This window comes from Phyllobates terribilis, unplaced genomic scaffold, assembly GCF_046119375.1.
Source record: "Phyllobates terribilis strain yellow unplaced genomic scaffold, ASM4611937v1 Scaffold_11__3_contigs__length_659146591, whole genome shotgun sequence".
Classification (NCBI taxonomy): domain Eukaryota; kingdom Metazoa; phylum Chordata; class Amphibia; order Anura; family Dendrobatidae; genus Phyllobates; species Phyllobates terribilis.
Window position 1 is genome coordinate 346154069 of NW_027362771.1, and position 23252 is coordinate 346177320.

The window sequence follows — 23252 nt, forward strand, 5'->3', positions numbered from 1 at the left end:
CCATTCTCCGGGATCCACCTGCTCGCGACTGAGGAAGTCCGTTGTGGTATTCAGCACTCCTGGGATGTGAATCGCAGAGATGGCTGGAACCCTAGACTCTGCCCATACCAGGATCCGAGAGACCTCCATCATGAGTCTGGAACTCCTCGTCCCGCCCTGATGGTTGATATACGCGACAGCTGTCGCATTGTCCGTCTGATTCCGGACGGGCAGACTGCTCAAAAAAGGGACCGTCCAATGTTGGAGGCAGAGAAATATCGCTCTTAACTCCAGGATGTTGATCGGCAGAGAAGACTCCTCTGACGACCAGACCCCCTGAACCCAGAGATCGTTCCAAACCCCCCCCCCCCCCAGCCAGTCAGGCTGGCATCGGTGGTAATGACCGACCACCGTGGGAGGAGAAAGGATTTCCCCAGGGATAAAGCCTCCGGACGTAACCACCATCCAAGAGACTCTCGCACCCTGCGGGAGATACTGATACAGCGATCCAGCGAAGCAGGCGATCGATCCCAACGGTTCAGAATAAGATCTTGGAGACCCCGGGAATGAAATTGTGCAAAACGGTACCGCTTCCATTGCAGCCACCATCAGACCCAGAAGGCGCATACACTTCCGAAGGGACATCGCCAACCTCATAGCCTGGACATGGTGACGAAGGTTCGCTTGTTTGTCAGGAGGCAGGGACACCACTGCCCGTACAGTGTCGAAATGCATCCCCAAGAACAGGATTGACTGACGGCTCGGACGACGACTTCTTCCAATTGACCAGCCACCCGAAGTCCTCCAGGTGCTGAAGGGAGAGATTGCGAGCTGTCACCGCCTCCTCCGCTGTGGACGACAGAATTAACAGGTCTTCCAGGTAGGGGAGAATCGTAACTCCTTGCCTTCGAAGGAGCGCCATGAGCGGCGCCAGAATCTTTGTAAAAACCCTGGGCGCAGAGGCCAACCCGAATGGTAGGGCCACAAACTGGTAATGGGCCTGACCTATGGCAAAACGCAGGAAGCGCTGGTGAGCCCTGCCGATAGGGACATGCAAATAGGCGTCGCGGATGTCGATCGACACCAAGAAATCGTACTGTGACAGGGCCGCCACGACAGAGCGAAGAGACTCCATACGGAATTTCCGGGTCCGGACATGAACATTCAATTCTTTGAGGTCCAGAAAGGGCGAAACTTGTCCACCTTTTTGAGGACCACAAAAAGGTTGGAGTAAAACTCCCTTCCCCGGTCCTCCAGCGCAACCGGAACCACCACACCCTGCTGCAGAAGAGAGTCGACCTCCCGCAGCAGTGCACCAGCCAGCTTGGGCTCGGACGGGATGCGTGACTGACTAAACCTGTCCGGGGGTCGAGAATGAAACTATGAAATAGCCTGCTGACATAACCCGTGTCACCCAAGCGTCCGATACGTGGGACGCCCAGATCGACCCGAATTGTATCAGACGACCTCCCACCCGAGAGCCCTCGAGAGTGTTTCAGGCGTCAGTCCACCTTGGCGGGCTTTTTGTCAACCTCCCGTTTGTCCTGACGGAAATGTTTCCAGGGAGTACGGGATTTCTGGGTGGTCTTTTTCCCGGAAGACGAGGGACGACCCGATCTCCAAGAGGGCTGACCGAACCGTCCCCTGGGCCGAAAGGACCGACGACCACTACCAGCACTTGACTTGCCAGACGTAGAAGCCGTTGCGGCAAAGCCGAATCCTTGGCCTTGGCCATCAGCTCCGTGAGGACCGAACCAAAAAGCTGACCACCCTTGTATGTCAGACTCAGCAGACCTTGTTTGGATACTGCGTCTCCAGTCCACTGTTTAAGCCTCAGTGCTCTCCTGACTGACGGCCGAGGATTGAGCCCTGGACAGAACCGAAGTAGTATCTAGCACTGCGTCCCTGCCATATCGGGCCGCCTCTTCCAACAGCTGGAAGAGCCTTTCCACTTCAGACAGCCGAGTCCCATCTTGCCACGCCGTCCGCAGCTGATCCAACCACCACAGAGAAGCCTCACCAGCCCACATGGCCCCCCAAGGCCACTCGGAATCCATGACTCGTGGCCTCGTAGATGGACTTCGCCGCTAACTCAGTCCTTCTGTCCAGTGGTTCCTGTAGACTCGCCTTCCCTTTAACAGGAAGCAAAGAGGATTTGCTCAGCAGAGACAACGGCACATCCACCCCAGGAGAGGGGACCCAATTAGCGATAGTCTCCGTGGAGCAGTGATACAGGGCATCAAAAAAACCACATCCCCTGGAAGCATTTATCCGGACAAAGGCGTTCCTTCTCCACCGCCTCGTTAAGTTAATCGTGCGCCGGCAGCGTCGAACGAGCCCGACGCCTGATACAGCCGGGCCGACTTACCAGGGCGCCTCATCACCTCTTCAGACAGCTGTAACGCTTCCCGCATAGCCCCAATAAAAGCGTCCACGCGGCCCGAAAGCGAAGCAGATCGACCCGGCCAATCCTCTTCATCTGAATCGGAGATCTCACCAGCAGAGTCTGTCAGTGATTCCGAAACCTCCGACGCACTGCGCGGAGGAGACAGCGCCACCACAGGCCTGTGGCGCTTGACTCGTGATGTCAGTTGGGACTTAGCTGATACCCAATGACCCAGGAGGTCAGACAGACTGTCAATGGAGTGAGTGAGCGCTTCCACTTTAACATCACTGAGACCCCCAACCAGTGTCGAACCTGACGCCGAAGACCCCGTTGTATCAGATACGCGTGACCGATCCTGAAGTGGACCGGGAGAGAGATCCGCGCCCCCTGGTCCGACATGCCCCCACACAGTTGCGAGCGTCGCGGAAAAGGCGGTAATAACCCCTTACAATGGGTACAGGAACCGAGGATGAGTGATTCTGCTACCACAGCCTGTTCCTACACAAAAAAAAACAGGCACTGAAGGGTTAAAGCTCCTCCTTAGAGAGAAGAGGTACCCCAGCTGCCTGCAGAGCAAAAGTTAACAGACTAGGGTCCAGAAAGGGTTAACTGCCCTGATGAGGCAAGACCCTCTCAGAAGGGGTTAATGCTGCTGACCACGCAATACACCTTTGCCTTAAAAAGACAGCGGTGTGCGAGTCCCAGAGCCTCCTCAGCGGGGAAGTAGCAGCGCTGTATATAGCACACCCTGTCTGCCTTAACAGGCCAGCAGTAAGGTGCTCTGCGCTAGTGTGAAAAAGGAATCTTCTGCCTTAAAAGGCAGAAGTGACTCACCAGCTGGCCACGGTGACTGCTCTTCCTTAAGCCAGAGTGCTCGGTGTCTGGTGTAGAGAGCGGGGAGCAGGAAGCAGGAGGTTGCACGAGGTAATGGCTGGAAGAAGAGGGGGCTGGGTCAGCTCCAGCGTGCGCTTTCCTGGCACTTCCTGTCTGAGGCTATGATGACAGGCAGGAGAGAGGCGCGAAGCCACGCCCCCCGCCGCTACTAACTGAGCCCGCACTCCTCCTTCCCTGCTCCCCTGCCAGCAGAGAATAAAACAAACGCCTGCAGCGGAGATATCCTCCTCCAAGGACAAAAAAAAAAAAAAGCAGTCACCACTTGAAACAGTAACAGTGGCTGCTGCCGCAGCCGCTGAAGCACTCGAACTTGAGAGCACTTACCCAGCTGAGCGCCACAGGGACCCCCAGGGATGTGTGGCGCCGTGGCCCTTTGCTCCCCCCACGGCGGAGTGCGCAGGGACCCCACAGAAGCGGTGTGCGCCAGGGAGCGCCCTGTATCCCCTGGGGCCGGCAGGCTTCTGCGGGGACCTCCTTAGGGGGTACGCAGATCAGCCAGGGGAGGGTCAGGGGTCCCAGCAACGCTGAGACCTCGGGGGGGTCCAGGTCTCCGGAGTAAAATAAAATTCTTCTGAGGATCTGCAAAGGCAGCGACTATAATCTGCGACCTCAAATTTTAGACTGAAGGACATGGGAGTAGGAGGAGCCTAAGCTGGAGGGGCCGGTCGTCACTTTTTCTAATCTGAGGTGAACTATCCTGTGGGGCTCTGCCTACCCACTAGTAATGGATCTGTGTCTCCCTTCCTTCCCATCTGCTGCTGAAAATGGAGACGCTATGGGTCTCAGAAAATGGTGCTTTTTTTAAGCAAACTTTGGAATATTTTTTTCACCACCTAAATAAAACAAAACAAAATCCTATACATGTTTGCAGTCTATGAACTTGTAATGACCTGGAGAATAATAATGCTGGTCAGTTTTAGCATTCAGTGAACGTGGAAAGAACTGGAATTGCAATTTTTTTTTGCAATTTAACCGCACTTTGAATCAAGCACAGTGATACTGTTAATTTTTATCAATATAGAACCAACATACTCCACAGCACTTTACAGTTAAGCAGGGACATGTACAGACCAGTTCAATAAAATTAAAAGACCGTTTAAGGATGCATTCACACATTGCGTATTTTCCTGCGTTTTTTTACGCTGCGTATTTTCCTGCATTTTTTTAAGCAGGTTAAAAAAAGCACCTCCATTCACACACTGCGTAAAAAAAGAGCAGCAAAAAATGCAGTGAAAATGAAGGGTGACATGTGTTGTGTGTGTCCTGTGTGTCCCTAGCAGTGTATGTACAGACTATGGATACTCACCTACCCGATTGATGAGAGAAACGTCTGCTCCGTCCCGCGCTTGCAGCATCTGCCGTGAAGCGATCAGCAGACTGTCAGCTGACCGGCTTGTAATCAGCTGACCGGAAGCCGGTTACAAGCCAGTTAGCTAACAGCTGATCGGCTCACCGGCAGATGCTGGAAGAGCGGGATTGGAGTGGACCGGACGCCTCACCCCTGACATCGGGTAGGCGAGTATCCATCCTGCGCCTCCGTAAAAAAGCGATGGAATTACGCAGTGTGAACACAATAGAGAGAAAGCGCAGGACGCAGCTGCGTAAAGAATTGACATGCCAATTCTTTACGCAGCTGCGCTTTCCCGCTGCGTAAAATTACAGTGTCTGAACGGCAAAGTGAATTTCCCATTCACTTTGCTGACAGACAAAGCACACTGTATTTTCAAAATGCGCGCGCAAAAATATGCAATGTGTGAACGCAGCCTAAACCGTTACATTAGGAGTGAGATCCCTGCTTGCAAGCTTACATTCTACAAGGAAATGGGGAGAGGGGGGAGACAATAGGTGAAAAGTGCTTGTTATTTCAGGTTTGGCAATTATAATAGGGATTTTCATATAAAGTTGCATGATCCAGTCATCAGCCCGTATGTTTAAGTGCAATAATAAAGTATCGAATGCATGGAGGGTGTGGAGACAGATTACTAGTAGGATTGCAGATTCTGAATAATAATATTTAGAAGGAGGGGACAGGGGAAAGTTAGTTTACTTAGTAGTTGAGGTGGTAGGCTTGTTTAAGAGATGGGTTTTTAAAGTGCGCTTAAAGACATAGGGGCTAGACAGTCAGATCATCTGGGGTAGTGCATTAAGATGCTGGGTATTAATGGTACGTGTATTCATACAAGTGTGGTAAGTGGGGGTGTCAGGGGTGAGGAGAGAGTTCTTGACAGAAGGAAAGGAGGTTGTTATCCGAGAGAGGGGAGTTCATAAAGTCATGCAGGGAGCAGAGACGGAAGATAAACAGGACCAGAGTATTCCTGTCTTCATGCATAGGAGAATTACTGTTTTTAAACCAGGTATTGGTACTTTTGGCAGTGTGCACAGGTGCAAAGTCCTGCTGGAGAATGAAATTTCCATCTCCAAAAGGCTTGTCGGCAGAGGGAAGCATGAAGTGCTCTAAAAATTCCTGGTAGAAGTCTGCGCTGACTTTGGCCTTGATAAAACACAGTGGACCATCACCAGCAGATGACATGGCTCCCCAAACTATCACCGATAGTGGAAACTTCACACTAGACATCAAGCAGCTTGGATTTTGTGCCTCTCCACTCTTCGACCTTTATTTCCAAATGAAAATTAGAACTCTGGGACCTTGTGGAGTGTGTTAATGACTGCCTTCTGGACATCTGTCAAGTCAGTCTTCCCCATGATTGTGGCGCCTACTGAAACAGACTAAGGGACCTTATTAAACGCTTAGGAAGACTTTGCAGGTGTTTGTTAATTATTTAAATTTACTGAGATAAATGATGTGTTTTCATTGGCTGTAAGCCATAATCAACATTAAGAGAAACAAACACTTGAAATAGATCACCGTTTGTAATGACTATACAATATGAGTTTCACTTTGTATTGAAGAACTGAAATAAATAAACTTTTTGATGATTCTAATTTTGTGAGATGCTCCTGTAAAGGTGAAAACAATGTTTAGTCAGAACATGTAAAAAAAAAAAAAATTGCAAGTCAGAAGAGTAATTTTAAATACTTTTTTTGTAGGTGGAGTGACCAAAGTAACAGTTCTCAGAAAATGGTGCTACAAATCTTAGTTTAACACATTTTATAATACAAGTTTGGCATCACTAACCACCAACCTGGAGAAATGTGACAGGTCATTTTTATCATTAAAACCTCCAAATAATGGCTGAATTGTGTTTACTTTATGCATGCTTATATTGCATTGTGGGGAAGTGCACAATTTAAATTTTTGATTTAGCAGTAAAGCCATATTTGGCCCCAACAGCAGTCCTCTGACAGTTTACATTCTTAATGTCACATTGTAGTCACCAAGATGGTGCGGCACAGATTCTAAACTTTTGGCAAACACTCAGGAGAGGCTATATGTCAGATACATGTGAGCAGGTCCTGCACACATTTGATGCAGTCCTAATGCAAGCTAGCAGTACACTTGTTTTCACAACAAATGTCAGCAGCTACTCCCCCTATTGTTTAAAAGTTGAAAATCTCAACTTTCTGTATTTATGGTATATAATAGGAAATTGTTGGAAAAAAACAGCTGAATTATTGATTTATGGAGGGAAAAAAAAAAGTCACATTTTAAAGCTTACACAGCAAGTGCTGTAGTTTAAAACTGAATACATGTAACATTTACTCACAGGCCAAACGTAAAATTGAATTACAGATTAGCACAAAACGCTTACCTGCTGCCTGTCTGTGAAGGCGTGCCTCCCTTTCAATACTGAATGGATCATCAGCAGAGTCAAGCAAATCCCATGATTGCCATACAGAAGTACCAGGCCATCTTTTTGACAGTCCTATGGGGGATGCAGTGGCTGCTGCTAGAGCAGCATGATCTGGATCAAGCCTTGAGCCAATGGCCAGCTTTAGAGGGTCCCGGGAAACTCCGCTCCCCAATGGGAGAAAGGGTAGAGGTGGAGAAATGCGTAGACTAGACTGGAAAGCATCAAGATAAAAGTTTGTTAAACAGTTGCACTGCTGTGGATAAGTAATCTGTAGGCATAGATCTGAAAACCAGTACAAGTTCCATACAAGAATGACTGACATGCATCTACACTTATGTAAAGTATGTGTAATCACTTGGATCATTTCATATCAAGTTGACAGCCTTTAGAACCATAGTATTCTTACAATCAAATCGGAGAGGTGGTCTGAGCCAGAGCTGAATCCACTAGTGTCCGAGTCAGAAGGGCTGCTAGAACGGGAGTCCAAAATTGATCGGCTGTCCAGTCGTGAATTACGAATCAGTGGAGAAGGGTACTTATCCACCAAGTCTGAGCCAATTGGGTCCAAGGGCAAGAAGCCCAGAGGTGGAGGTTTTCCCAGGGGATTGAGTAGGTTGAAAACTAAAAAAAAAAAAAAAAAAAAAAGGTTAATTGTACAGTACTATCCTTAGATTAAACACCTTGCCCTAACAGCATTTACACTCTAGCAACAAAGTCACAAGAAAACAAAGCTTTGCTTGATTGACATGTTAAAAAAAGCTGCATCACACATACAAGCCAACACCCACCTTTAGGAAAGTTAAGCCCCCGTCTCACATAGCGATATCGCTGCTGAGTCACGGTTTTGGCGACTCACCGGCGACCTCACCAGCGATGTCGCTGTGTGTGACACTTTGCAACGATCAGGCCCCTGCTGTGAGGTCGCTGATCGTTGCAAAGTGTCCCGGACAATTTTTTGGTCGTTGGCCTCCCGCTGGCCAGCACACATCGCTGTGTGTGACCAGCGGGACCAACGATCTGGCTGGTAACTATGGTAAACATCGGGTTACTAGGGGCACGCGCGCACTTAGTAACCCGCTGTTTACCATGGATACCACCCTGCTACGGTGCACGGAGGCTCCCGTGCACCGTAGCAGAGTGGTATCCATGGTAAACAGCGGGTTACTAGGGGCACACGCGCATTTAGTAACCCGATGTTTACCATAGTTACCAGCCTGCTCCTGCTTGCAGCAGGCTGGTAAATGGGAGCAGGACATCGTGGAACGATTCTTTCCACGATATCGCTGCTCCCCTGATCGTTGGTGAGCCTGCCTGTTTGACAGCTCACCAGCGATGTATTAGCGATGCAGCAACGATCCCTGACAGGTCATATCGTTGTCGGGATCGCTGCTGCATCGCTTAGTGTGACGGGGCCCTTAGCCTGAACACACTGGATAACAGTTGTATGCTTTAGATCTCTGCAGTATGCATTTCTGGAATAGGTATGGATATTCCAAAGGTTACATTTTGCTGAATCACTACTTAAAGGGAATGTGTTACCAGGTTTTTTGCTACCCCGAGAGCAGCATGATGTAGGGGCAAATTCCAGCAGTGTATCATTTTACTGGGCTGCCTTTTTTTTTTTTTATCAAAACTAAAGCGTTTTAGCTGCAGAGCTCAGACAGCCTACTACATATTCTCCATAAGCAGAACGCAGTTGATGGGGGAATGTGGTTGGACAGCCTGGCAGCCCCCTGGTACTGCTTGCATGTGCTCCAAAATTGGGGGCATAGCCTGCTCCCAGCAGCAGCCAGCCTCCTAATATCAGACCACATACAAGCAGATGCATCAGGGCTGGGTTGTGCTACTAGCAGGCCTGATGTAATGCAAAGTCCTACAAAGGAGGTGGGCTGTGAAGAGCAGCATAACAGAATTACAGGTAGTGAGAAACTGCACTATTCATGTTATCATAGTTTATGAACATACAGCCATTACAATAGGTTTGTACTCTCCAGAGCACCACTCCACGAGAGGGGGTTGATTTATTGGCATCCTTCATTTTTAGGATTGTAGGTAGTCTTAGAGACTGGACCACGATGATCAAGTGATGATATTTGGTTGTACAATAGAGCTCGACAAAAGCCAACAAGAACTAAACAGGCCAGCCTCAGATTAGAGAATTCTTTAGACTGCTTTAACCCCCTTAGTGACCAGATCATTTTTTTAAAATCTGGTCACTTTATGTACAAATAACTCTGGAATACTTAAACATGTCACACACTTAATGGCAAGTTTGTCTTTTTTATATAAATAATTGCAAAATGTATCAGAAATTTGGCAATTTTAAATTTACAATTTTCAAACTTGGAATAACCATCCCTTTAATCCAGTCACACCACACAAAAAAAAAAAAAAAATTAACATTTCCTTCATGTCTGCTTTACATCAGTATCATCTATAAAATGTTTGTTTTGTTAGCATTTTAGAAAGTTTCAAAATTGTAGATGTAATTTTTCGAGGAAATTTACATAGTTTTTTTAGGGACCTGTTCAGTTTTGGAGACTTTGGGGGTCCAATATGTTGGAAACCACCCAAAAGTGATACCATTTTAAAAACTGCACCCCTTAACATTCAAAATTCTCAGGAAGCTCATTAACCTTTCAGGTGCTTTTCAAGAATTAATGCATGACAAATGAAAGTTTTTTCCCCCACCTAAATTTTGATAACTTCTGAACAGGCCACTATAGCCGTCAGACTCTGGCCGGTATTTGGCCTTTAACTGCCATGGCAAATATCAGGACCACACAATCAAGATCACAGGCTGCCAGTGGGGTTAAAGAGGAAGCCCCCCCCCCCCACACACACACTAAACAAACATTTAGATGCTGTAGTCACTATTAACAGCAGCATCTAAGGTGGTTAAAAGATCATGATCATTGACAAAACTGTTCATGGCTGATGCAAGTTGTCTGCTATAGTGTACAGCTGACAGTTCTAGGGCTGTCACTTGTCTGGGAATGCTAATCTCTTATATTGCAGGTCAGTAAAAAGATGTATTGGTGGTCATTAAGGGGTTAAAAAACAAAAAACAACTCCCTAGTGTCCACCATAGGACAACACTTTGTAGCAGAAGTTGGGCCTTTCCTTCTGGGTTGTTGGCTTCTGGCATATAAAGGACCCCTCAAACCTCCATGGCCCTCAGTGTGAAAGGGAGATCTCACCGTTCGCACTAACCCAGCACTGTCATATGGGTCACAATGCTGGCTCCGTACAAAGAGCACCATGGAGGTTTGTGGGATCCCACTTTTGCTCTATGGCTCATTAACCAATAAGGATCTCAGGACCTGCACCAATCTACAGGGCTTTAACATTTCTGAAGATCACGAATAGTCACATTACATATCAAATCTTATCTTCTAAATTTAGTTTTGGCTGTATAAGCATATTAGTAATATGAAATGAAGAGTTCCTCACCTGACTGTGCAGCTGATGGTGTGCTGGACTGCCCAGAAATCTCAGAGTCCTGAGTGCTCCATGGCCGGTCCCAACCTGTGAGGCTAAGGGATTGCAGACCAAGGCACAAGTCATTTGTGTCAGGAAGGCCACGAGGAGACGGATCATGTGATGTTGGGAAGAGCATCCTACTTGCAGTAGCTCCGTCTGTATCTGTAAAATCTGCTCAGGAACAGGAATGAAGAGCTAGTTTATCTGATTAAATACAAGGCAGTTGCCACCTGCAGAAGGTAGCTCCTAAACCATTGCATTGTGCACAGCCCTCCTATCCTGCAGGCAGAATTCAAGCAGACATTTTATACACCTCATACACTGATGAAAAATGCAAAATCAAAAACTTCAACATAGGATCTGCAGTTGGCAGGGGGGGGGGGGGGGGGCAGGGTTCTGTGCACAGATGCAGGGACACTGCTTGGCCCTGCCTTCACCCCCCCCCCCTTCCAGGATCCCTCCCACACAGTTCTGGATACATGCCAAGCCTGAATCAGCAGCAGCAATGCAAGGCTTCATCATTGTGCTAGCATAATCTGTGCCTGGAATAGACAAGAGTTTGCTCTACGAGCTGCTGTTTACCAGGAAGCCATAAACTAAGCTTATGAAGAGTTATCAGCCCTTGTAACTAAACTATGAATTAGTTGCAGCAGAGTATGCATGTATTGAGAATGGTACCGCTTCAGAGAATTGTGAAGAGCAATAGCTCACCTTTTCCCTTAGGACTTAAAAGCAGCAGTTATTGGGTAATGAAGTTTATTAAATCTGAACTTTGGAGATTTAGAATCTTACGCCATAAGTTTATCCACAGTATAGGATTTCTATACTGAAGGGTGGAGAATATGTCCCAAAACTTATGCCACTGATACTTAAAATGACTAGGCAAGTTGTACAATATTAAGATTAGAATAAAGATAGAAGATATATCTTTTTCTCTTTTACATAAATAGTGGAAACCGGGGTTTAATTGTGATAGAAAATCAGTTATCACCTTCTGAGTCCTGTCTTATACAAAGTATTCAAGCTGTTCAAAAGACATTAAAGTGAACAGTTACTAAACATTGGTCATTTACAAAAGGAGTCAGCTTTAGGCCAGGGTCACAGTAGCATATAACACAGCCCCATGCCATGCAATAAATCATAGAATAACACTGGGCCGAGTGCTATGGGGCAGCTCACATCTGCAATTATATCCTCATGCCAATTCGGCATGAGAACAGTTGCAGCATTACTTTCTCCATCTCACCACCTGTGCTGCAATTGTCTCATGCGAGAGAACCTGAGCACTAACACTCAGCTCAAGCTCACAGCAGAGCTGGAGACAAGGGTCATTAGCATATCGAATCCAATACCATACCCTGGTGCGATTCCAGCTCTAGTGTGAGGGAATGGCTCAGTATGCAAACTGAAGGAACATAACAGCCACTATTCAGTTATGCACTCACAGCAAGAGTACACATCTAATCCCCTCTGAAGCAGCTCAAAACTAGAAGTGGTGACTGCTGTAAGGAAGAAATGATAATGAAGGGGAGTAGGGGCACTAGCCCCCCCACATTGTTCATCCCCAACTCCATATTGTACACAGTGCTTGCTACATCAGAGGCAGGGAACTGCTCAGTGCACCAAGCTTTTGGCCACACTAAGGATGCACTGAAGATCCCTCATTTACATATGGAATAAAGAGTTTAAGTTATACCAATGAAATGTATACTACTAATATGATCTTTAGAGGGACCAAGTAATACCACACACACACACACACTTGTTTAGTTTACCAAGGAACTCATGTTATTTATATGGACCAATGGTTTTTACTTACAGCAGGGTATTTGTTAATTTTATTTCCATCTTTGGTTGTCTGTTTAATGGCCACTGAACATTCCTCTACATGTTGCATGTATACCAGCTTATACTCCAGTTTATTTCTTTTGGTTTTGCTTTAGTTCCTTGCATGCAAGGGTGTGGCCTCCCATTCTTTCAGCTGGACACTACATTTATATAGTATCCCATTGCTTGTTATCAAGAGTTGGTCCCTGGTCCTGTTCAGCCCTTATTCACATTGAAGTCATTTTTGACACGTGGCAAGGTTAATACTATAGGTTAGGACAGTCCTGACTGGTTACACCTTGGCTTATGCTCGCTTTTTAATCAGTTTACCAGAGTACCCCATGTTATTTATATGCACTATTTCTTTTTACTTACAGCAGGATATATTCTCATTGTTTCTATCTTAGGTTTTGCTTGGTTAAAGGGAAACTCAAAGGGAGTCTGTCACCCCTGAAATGCAAGCTAAAGTATAACTTACACTAGTAGTCAGAATGCAGGGATGTCCAGTGATCTCAACAGGGCTCTGCAGAGCTAGTTCTGAATGGAACAGAGGTGCTCATGGATAGATCTTTACTTAGGATTTTTCTGGCAGACACAAAGACAATGAATGAAGTGAAGCAGAGGTGGAACATGGGAACCTCTGCAGAGCCCCTTTGAGGATCACTGGGTCCCAGTAAAATATTCATCAATATAGATTAGCGATAACATACCCCTTTTAAAGGGATGTATAAATGGTTTACATACAGCAATATTAGCCATCTAATGTGTATGAATGCATTCTTAATGACTGTCAGCCAAAGACTTGATTGGCTGAAAGCCATCCCCAAACCTAATACATGTGCACAAAAGTGTGAGCACTCTGGCAATTGTTCTTAATTTTTCCTGTCAGACAGTCAGCAGGTCAAGCTAAAATCTTCAGAACCTGACTATTTTAAACAGGATTTTCACATACCAAGTGATAAAGTGGCTGAAGATTGCAACAAGATGAGAGATCAAATAAAAAAAAAAAAAAAAAAAGAAGTTGTTCAGGAAGTGGCTTGTAAAGTTTACTTGCCAATTTGCACTAACCAAGGGGGCGTTTGCCTCTCCAACCTTGTTAGACAGTCTTACTATACCTCACAGTAAACAGTTCTAAAGGTTCTGTGGGCATTTTTTTTTTTTTTGCCTGCATGATGCAGCCCGCTTACAATTTCTCATCACGGAGGGAAAACATTCCCATTGGTTATGATGTAAAAGTAAACTTTACAAGCAATTCCCTCTGCAGTTTAGAAATAAAGTTTCATGCAGATATTCAGCCACTTTATTATGGTGGCCATTTTAACATAAAAAAAGAAGGAAATTCTGTGTGTACAGGGAGGGATCCTGACCTATGCATGGTCTGTGAAAGGTTTCTGTAAGCCAGTTTGACATGGTCACATTACTATGAAATGAACCAGAAGCATTCTACAGAGTACAGGATGCCACATCACTCAAATCCACTGCTCCTTGCCCTACTCTGAAATACAGTCAAAACAGTTTGCTGCTTGCTGGTTTACAGATGACATTATCAAACCAATAAATCAGCGAGGTTTTTTTATGAACACTTAAGACAATTGGTACAATAAGACTTGCATAGGCCAATTGTCCAACTTACAAGAAGAAGTGTTCCATAAAGCTAGGCAGCACGTTTAAAAAAAAAAGCTATGGTTGCATTTTCTGGAAAGCATGCAAACAAAACTAGATTTTTGTTATTTAAGAGAGTCAAAGTTTGGAAATGGATTAGACAGAGGTATACCTTGAAGATGGTCACATTTACCCTTGGCATTGGGGGTAGTACAGACACCAGTGAAGTCCAGGGAATTATCCAGCATGGCGTTTATCCTACGGAAGATGTCAGCATTGCTGCATGTAGAAAGCGCTGGAGTGTCGGTAGGGCATCCCCAGCAATCCTTACTTCTCCCTAGATCATCCTTCTGTAGTAAAAGCAAAGACTTGTCAATTTAGTTAATATATACATTTTAAACAAAACCCACAGGTTATCCTTTGAAAGCTCATTCAATTCCTTTTACTGAACAGTTTGAAAGATACCAAGTCAAAAGTTGCCCATTAATTGCCCAAATGCTACCAGGAGAAAATTAAAGAAGTTGTCCACTATGTCATATGAACACCCCCACCAATGTATCCCCCCAGGGCCCAGAAGTGTTTCTGTAAATACCTTGCGGTGCCTTTTCTGCCTCTGAGCGGTGCCATCGCGGGCTGCTCACAGGCATCACGTGCCAAACTCTGATGTCAGGTCTAGTGAGGCGTGACCGTGACGAGGAATGAGAGGGAGAGCGCGCGGTGGATGCCAGGTGTGATGTGCGGCAATTCCGCTGTGGAAACGCATAAAAACGCTTGGTAGAAGGTCTGCAATGTTCCCCATGTTCGCGCGACTCATCACATGACTAAATGGTGTCATGGCAGGTCCTTTTAGACTATCGCGAGCTGCCGGTAAGCCAGGACAGATAACTATGGAGACCGGGGGCCATCAGAAGGCAAGTATAATATTTATTTATCATTCTTTTACGGTCACTATATAAATCCATGCCGTTTGCATGGATTTATATAGTGTGACCAAGTTGTCAAGCACTTTCCAAGTGATGCTAAAAATCGGTTGGAAAGCACGACAACCTGCATGCGGAAATGCATGTGAAAAATGCTTCACTTCCACTTATCCCTGGAAGGAAAAACGCATGTAAAATCCACATGCGTTTTTCTACCAAGGAGATGCAGAAACGCTCAGGAAAAAAATCTGGACCATTTCTGCATCGTGGGCACACAGCCTAACACTGACTAAGCTTTGCTATGTCAGCATAAAAGGTTAAATTTAGAAGTCTAATTCATGGACATCTGAATGAGGCTTTACTGCTGCGCCTGCAAAACACATCTCTGCGCTTTGCAGATGCAATAGTAAAGACTCACATCCCTGCATTACAGACAGCTGAATGAGGGTTTACGGCAAGCATCTAGTCCCATTGTAAGAGATAAAAAAAAAATATATATATATATTAGATATATTAAGACATTCCCTTTAATGAACATCTATTTGCAGGACCCTGGTGTAGCAGCAACAGGACTGGAGCCCTGTAAACCACTTTGTCAAATCCCTGCACCTCCGATTTTTGAAGCCTGGCATTGTAGCAGTGCACAAATGTTGCACTGGGCCTACTAGTCAGAGGCATCACAACAGCGAGTAGGAGTGGGCTCATAGGGTGTCCCATCAGTCAGACTGACATCTGGTCTGTAGGATACATGCCCACATATTACCATTGAGTGTTGCCAACTTAATGTTTTTTTCTGGACAGCCCTTTACAGACACATTGGAAAACCATAATACATAAGTGACATGTCTATAGCCCAAAATTTGCAAATGAAGACTCCAGCTACATTCACTGAATTGAAAGTTGATTAGTCAATATAATCTGTACAAAGTTAACATTCAAAAATAAGAAAAATTTACTTTACAGACAAGGCAAAAAAGTTACCCATTTTAAAGGTTGTCCTGGAATTTCTGGACAGTTGGCAACCCTGCCCACCACTCCAGATGCATGCCATGACAGGTCTATTGCCCATATGGCATTATGCAAGCCATAGAATGACAGATTCTTATAGCTGTGATATTTGTAAGTCTGGCAAATCTTTACAATGGACCAGCTCAGGCCCTACACCAGAGTCTTCCTTAGCTGCACATTTGGACACTGTTAGAGTTAAAGTAGAAGGCAGATGCCCAGCCTACGATTGGTGCTGTAAGAGCATCGATCATAGGCTGATGCCTGGCAATGCGAGAGTCACCAGGGCCAGCTCTGATTGGTGCAATTGACGATAACATCGATCGCACCAATTAGAGCGCTCAGATGCGGTCTGAACTCTAACCGCTCTGCTTCCTCATTCCAGATGTGAGGAGAGCGGTCACAGATCTGCTGTGCCTTGTGGTGCCACAGACTTTAAAGCCTATGCCACCACTGCTAGTGTTGCTGCTGAAGATTTCCAGACCTTCCTAATCCACCAAAACTCCCCCCTCCGCCAAGCGCTGATCAGTATTTGATGGCTTGATTTTTTGGCAGGTTCTCTTTTCTGTGCATCCTGCAGCTGCCGAGCACTGATCAGTGACGCAAGTCACTGATCCGCACTCATGCCTGCTGTTTTTAGGACTTTTGTCCCTGTCTAAACCACCACCTGTGCGAGTCCTACAGCTGCAAATCAGATGCACACCACTGATTAGCACCTGTGTTTTTGGCAAAGACTTTCCCAAACCCTTCCCCACTTTTCTCCCCTTTTGCACCATATCTGTATGTGCGTCCTACAGCTGTTGAGTGCTGATCAGTGACTAATACCGACAAGCCTACAGTTTTTTTTTTTTATATATTCAAAAAAGTGTAAAAAAATAATTTCGATTAGAAAAGAATCACATCTGTGCACCAGTAGTACAGCCGTTGTTGATCACTGATGTGTCATGTGTTCAGCACACTTCTGGTGGTGCCAAGTCTTAAAGAACGGGGATATGCATGGACACCACTTATCAATGCAACACCTACACACCTGGTCTATGTATAAGAGAATACTTCAGACTGTACCACACATCCATGGACTACCAAATTCATTTCTCACTTACACTACATAACTCACATATGCCAACCTGATGTACTCTAGACAATTTACACGCCAGGACACTAGATCAAGTCTAATATAGGGTGGGAAGGAGTTTTCCATAGTGTTGAGCTAGCATGCTCGACACTGCTCGTTACTCGGGATGTTTGGCGAGCACTTCCGGGTTACTCGGGCCGGAGCTCGGGTCTCCGCCCTGCACGTTTGGCGCTCTTTACAGAGCCAATGAACATGCAGGGATTACCAGCCAGTCACTGTAATGCCGCAGCCGTGTTGTTTGTGGGCATTAGTGATTGGCTGGCCGCACAGCGTCACCGCAAGTATTTAAAACCGGGCGCCACCATCTTGGACAGTCGCTCCAGATCAGCCAGTGTAGGGTCAGTGCTGCTGAGCTAGGGAGAGATTTATACTCCAAAATAGTTAGTGTAGGGTCTCTAAAGCCTGCCAAATCAAAAACAGTCCTTCTCAGGACTAATATACATCCCAGATATCAGGCAGGCTGTATAGTAGACACAGTGGTTATACCAGCAAATGCTGCATTACAGTCCTGTGTGCTCCTGTTGGTCAAATTGCTTGTCTTATCCCCCGGTCTCAGGGGCCAGGAAAAATCCTTTTTTTCATCTAAATCCTTCCACCACCCCCCCTTTCAGTCAGATTGTGCAATTAACCTTAACAGGCATTGCATTTCCTCCTAATTTTAGTCAGCTTTTGCTTTTCAATGCATTGGCGAACACCAAGTGAGACCAACTCCCCAATAATGGGGAGAAGGTTTTTAGTATGCTGTAATCCACATCTGTTACAAGGGGCATTGCAGTTCCTCAATTTTTGGAAAGCCTTTCATTTACTGCTTAGGCCAACAGTGTACAGGAGACCCAGTTGCTATAAATGGAAAAAACTGTTTAGTTAAGGCCCTCTGACCTATATGTCACTGCCAAGGGGCATTGGAGTGCCTCAATTTTTGGTAGGCATTGCACTCACTGCATGCCCTATAATTGTGTAGCCGAACTGCTCCTTTTGGTACAGAAACATATCCTACAAGACATATGTGGTTGACTGGCCTGATATTGATGTGAATGGTCCCTGTTCCTCCTGCACTCTCTCCTTTCCACCACCTGAAGCTTTGTTTTAACGGGAGTCAGAACTGGGATAGTAGCAGGAAAACATCCAGAAAGCCTCGGAGGAGGTAGGATATGCACCAAAATGCTGACCTCAGGCCTAGCCGCTACTACATACATGTGCTTGCATTCCAAGAAAACAAAGCAGATGCTAACTTCTATCATCATCATGCTCCTCACCTTGGCACTCAACTCCCCTGATGGAGAAGCCAGGGCCCACCAGAGGAGTTTGGTTATCTGGTGGGCTCGTCCAATGCTGCCCTAAAGCAGGCCAGGCTAAGAAGTGTGGGAAGGTGACAGGAGAAATAGGGGCAGCTGGGGACTGTTTATGGACACCCGGCCACCCCCAGACGGCTGGGGACAGAGCGTGGACACCCGACCGCCGGGCGACTGAGTATGGATACCTTGCTGCCAAAGCAGCCATGAGGTAGTGGCCAGCTTCAGCCTCCTCCAAACTAAAAGGCCCCATTTCAAGTGCAAGCTAGCAGTATGGTATTGCAGCCTGGGGGTGGGTGGGTGGCAGGCCACATACTTGCGCTTGCATTGCAAGGAATGGGGGAGGTACAATTGAACACTGCCCTGGGACAAGGACTGGCACAGGGATAGTTGCAAGTCTGCATCTTCTGATGCGGCAAGGATCACTTCTGATGGGCACACTTTTAGGCAGTGACCTACCTTGGTGTCAGATGCTTCCAGGGGTCTTCCCCATGCTGTTCCCATGTCTTTTCAGCACTGTATGCATCTGTCCCACAGCACATGGCCAGATAAGGTTGTAAAATGTTAAAATGACATTTCCCGGTGAATGCATTTGTCACGGTTGAAAGCAATACAAAAGTGCAAAAACGCATAAAAAAAATGCTACTTGTGAACATAGCCCAAGGTGTGGAGGAGTATTTTTGTTTTTGGTTATTTATTTTACCTTATACACAAGTCTTTACCCTGGAAAAGAGCTCCTTAACATATTTCACAGGAAAACCATTTGTTTTGTTTGAGTGTTTTATTGTGAGCCGGTAAAAGTGGATTAATACTTCTGACCACGTTGTTGACAGCAGTGACCTGGGGTCAGAAATTCTTCCTGGGGCGATGCCCATGCTGTCCCCATGTCATTTGAGCACTGTCACTATAGTTTGGGGCACTTTTTAGGCTTCCTACAGACTGCCGTGGGTGCTGCTGCAAAAATGCTTGGGTCTCCCATAGACTAACATTGGGCTTGTTGCTCGGGCACCCGAGTATCACGGTGAGCTTGGCCCGAGCTTCGAGCATTTTAGTGCTTGCTCAACACTAGTTTTCCACTGTTTAGGCACACAAGGTGCTCTCCAAACACAACATAACACCCGCAGACCATTACATCAAAGTCTGCATTCCAAAATGTCACTCCTTTCCTTTCATGTCGTGCACCCAGTGGTTTTCCTCCACATATGGGGCATTAGCATACTAAGGAGAAATTGCACAACTACCTTTGGGGTTTAATTTCTCCTGTTACCCTTATGAAAATAAAGTTTGGGGCTAAAAGATCGTTTTTGTGGAAAAATGATTTTTATTTTCACAGCTCTACATTCTAAGCTTCCGTGAAGCACCTTGGGGTTCAGAGTGCTCACACCACATTTAGACAAGTTCCTTGAGGGATCACTAAATGTCCTATAATAATAATAATCCATTGCTGGACACTTCAAAATTAATATTCAAAGATCCAGATCTGCATAAACTTGGCAGTCAGGATCAAGAAGAGATACTCTTAATAAAATTTGGTTAGTATATACTTTGTTTAAAAACAAAAAAAAAAAAAAAAAAACCACACACCACCACCACCACACCTATGTAGGAGAGACATGACAACTAGGGGAAAAAAATTGCCCCCATATAGGCCAAGCCAGTCACTAATGGGGGCATCTGGAAGAAGTGTTGGCAAAATGGTGTTGGGGTGGACACTACATCTTTACTTTAGTGGCAGCTGAATTACTAGGTAGCTTTACCTGCATTGTATGTATCTGGCTTGCCACGATTAGTAGGCCTGCTATATCTTATGGTATAGGTCTCTTATCCCCATTACTCCAATATTTATTGCACCAAGCATTGGTATGGAGTTATGAGGATCTGCACCTGCACCTTATATTACACCTACAGGATTTTCAGAGTGTATACTCATTTTCTCTGGTGTTGGAGCTGCAGCATCTTATTTGATGTTGATTTATAATGATTGGTAAACTAAATATTGTCTTTTGCAATAGAGCGATACCTGTGTTTACCTTCAGTTAATAAATGTGACTGGTTTGGCCTATATGGGGGCAATTTTTCCCTAGTTGTCATGTCCCTGTCATGTTTATGAAGATCTGGATCTTTGGTTGAATACAAGTTCCTTGAGGGGTCTAGTTTACACTGTTTAGGCACATCAGGGGTTCTCCAAAAGCAACATGGCATCCGCTAGTTATTCCAGCAAATTTTGCATTCAGAAAGTCAAATGGTGCTCCTTCTCATTTGAGTCCTGCACCCAAACAGTGGTTTCCCCCCATATATGAGGTATTGGCATGTTCAGGAGAAAATGGACTTACAAATTGTGGTCTTTTCCTGTTAACCTTGTGTGTGTGTGGGGGGGGGAGGGGAGAAAAAAAAAAGTTAAAAAGGTTTACTTTTTTTTTCCCCCCTTTCACGTTCCATTAATTCCTGTGAAGCACCTGAAGGGTTAATAAGGTTCTCAAAACCACTTTCAAGAAGTTTGAGGGGTGCAGACTAGAATTGTGTCACTTTTGGGTATTTTCTGCCATATAGACCCCCTCAAAGTCACTTAAAGTGTGATGTGGTCCCTAAAAAAGTTTAGGAAATTGTAAAAATGAGAAACTGCTAGTCAACTTTTAACCCTTTAACTTCTGGAAAAGAGAAAAAAAATATATCAAATTGTGCTGATGTAAAGTAGACCTGTGGGAAATGTAAGCGCATAAGAATTCAAAGTTTGCAAGCTTTGCCAAAAGTCCATACCCCACAAATAAACGCAAGTCACATCAAATACATTTTACTACCATCATGAAGTACAATGTGTCAAAAACAATCTCAGAATCAGTGGGTTCCGTTGAAGCGTTCCAGAGTTGGCCACATAAAGTGACACTGGTCAGAATTTAAAAAAAAAAAAAAACTGCCCTGGTCATTAAGGTGCAAACAGCCTTGGGGAGAGGGGTGAAGGGGTTAAGCAAAGCTTTCCAGCAGGCACAAAATATATGTATCTTGTGACTAGAACAGGTAACTGAATTTCACTAGTGGACTTCTGGGGGTTGTACAAGCCAGAGGGCATGTAGTTGTGTGACTGCATCTATGCTATTTACATACATGCAGTCACATTACAACTAGACTTGTGCTGTCTTGCTCAATACAAGCGAATTGAGAGAGACTGAGCAAATTTAGTTGGTATGGGGCAGCAAGTATGCAAGTTGCATACCTGCGGTCACATCACCACCAACTCCCAGCGCCTGAGAGTACCGGTGTACTGTGAGGATTCACAGGTCTGCAGTCACTATCCACAATTCTTGACACACCTTTAACTACAGACAAGTATAGGGACAACTCTGGAAGGGTCTTCATAGGTCCTTCAGGTCAGAAGAACCCTCACCAAAAAGACAGTTTTAGTAAATCAGAACTTTTGGAAAACCCCGTCAAGGAACAACATTAAAAATAGTTTTGATTTTACTTTAACTGATGCTTTTGGACCAAGAGTGAAAATCCACAAAATCCTAGAAGACCAAGCTGTAGGAAGACTACAATAAATGCTTGTTTACATATAGATTTTCTCAATGCATTTTTTTCCATAAGGTACAACAAAGATCTTCCATATACCTTATAAAGCAATCCAGAAGTTGCCAGTAGCAGCAGATTAGCTACTTAGCTCATGGGATTTTAGTATTCCTGCATTGCATAGAAGTGTACAATCTATAGAATGTTTAATAAAAACTGGCTCTGGTGCACTAATGCAGGGTATATGAAAAACAAGTCCCTAAAATTAGATGCCATGATACAGCACAAACTGCAAAAAGGCACAGTGCAATTTACAAAAGCAACATCACTGCAGATTAAAACAGCATCTCACCCTTACATTTCAGATATTGCTCCGACTAGGTTGGCATTATGTTAGTGTTAGACCCCTGTAAACATCAGAGCAATATTGATGCAAGACAGACCATCACAATGTAAATCAGACCTACCTCTGGTCTCACTGAGTCACTATTGCTGCTGCAGATGAATCCAATGCCAGCATGAGGAGCAACTAGTGGCATCAATGCCTGCACAAAGCACCTCCCTCAGTGAGAAACCTCATGCTTCATCTCCATGACTGGGCAGGGTCTGCGTGCACTTCAAGCTCCAATACAAATTAGGTGGACAGACATTATGGTCATCCTCAATACATTAGTTGCTAGTACTATAGATCTGAGCAACACCCAGCCCATTATAGACGAGTGTGAAAAGGTTTATAGCAAGTAATCCACTACAGCAAAGAAATCTAGCAAATTCTGGATACATCAAGATACTGCAAGGAATAATATCACATGTACAGCTGAACCAGCTGCTTATGGAAGCTATAGAGCAGTGCTCCTTATACAGCAATGGACATGTCATGCAATGACAAGATGTCAGTATTTAAAGACTAAAACAAGGGAATGTTATTCATAGTATGTTGCCATATACACTTTAGTAACTAAACTTTGCATCCGTCACCAGGATATTCCCTCTAATCCACCACCAGCTTTGACAAGATTCCAAAATTGCCTATTTCGAAACAAGTTTATTTTTACCACAAATCACTTAAAAAGCATTAACAAAAACCAACACAAGCTACAGCCTGAAACAGTTAAGTCACAACAGCTGAGCAAATGCATGATTCCAGGGGTGGATGAAGCTTGGGTGTGATAGGAAAACAACATCTGCAGTGTCATGAAAAAGGGATTGGCAAAATTATTGAATTGATTTGTATGTTATGGACATGCGGGTGTTGGATGAAAGAGGGATCCTATTGACAGGTTTCCTTTATAACTGCACTATGGCTGGTATTAATTTCAACAAAGACACCAGGCAAAAAGTGTAGACTCCATACTATGCTAATGCACTTATGTTCACCCCTGAAACTCCAGAGAGGCAAGTTACACTGTACCAGAGTCAAGAAACCTGAGAAAAAGGAGCAGACAGCAATTAAACACAGTGACAAGAGCACTG

At 45.1% G+C, this 23252-nt stretch overlaps 1 protein-coding gene across 1 annotated transcript in view; it reads right to left on the bottom strand.

Annotated features, from left to right (window-relative positions):
• CPEB1 (cytoplasmic polyadenylation element binding protein 1) overlaps positions 1-22388 on the bottom strand; it is a 39797-nt gene extending 17409 nt beyond the window's left edge. The window contains exons 1-5 of the mRNA XM_073650794.1: positions 22247-22388; positions 14096-14273; positions 10465-10665; positions 7418-7632; positions 6970-7222 (exon numbers count right to left, since the gene is read on the bottom strand). Of these exons, the coding sequence (XP_073506895.1) occupies positions 6970-7222; positions 7418-7632; positions 10465-10665; positions 14096-14273; positions 22247-22318 (919 nt within the window). The 5' untranslated portion in view covers positions 22319-22388. The remainder of the gene's footprint in view (positions 1-6969; positions 7223-7417; positions 7633-10464; positions 10666-14095; positions 14274-22246) is intronic.
• Between the last annotated feature and the right edge of the window lie 864 nt (positions 22389-23252).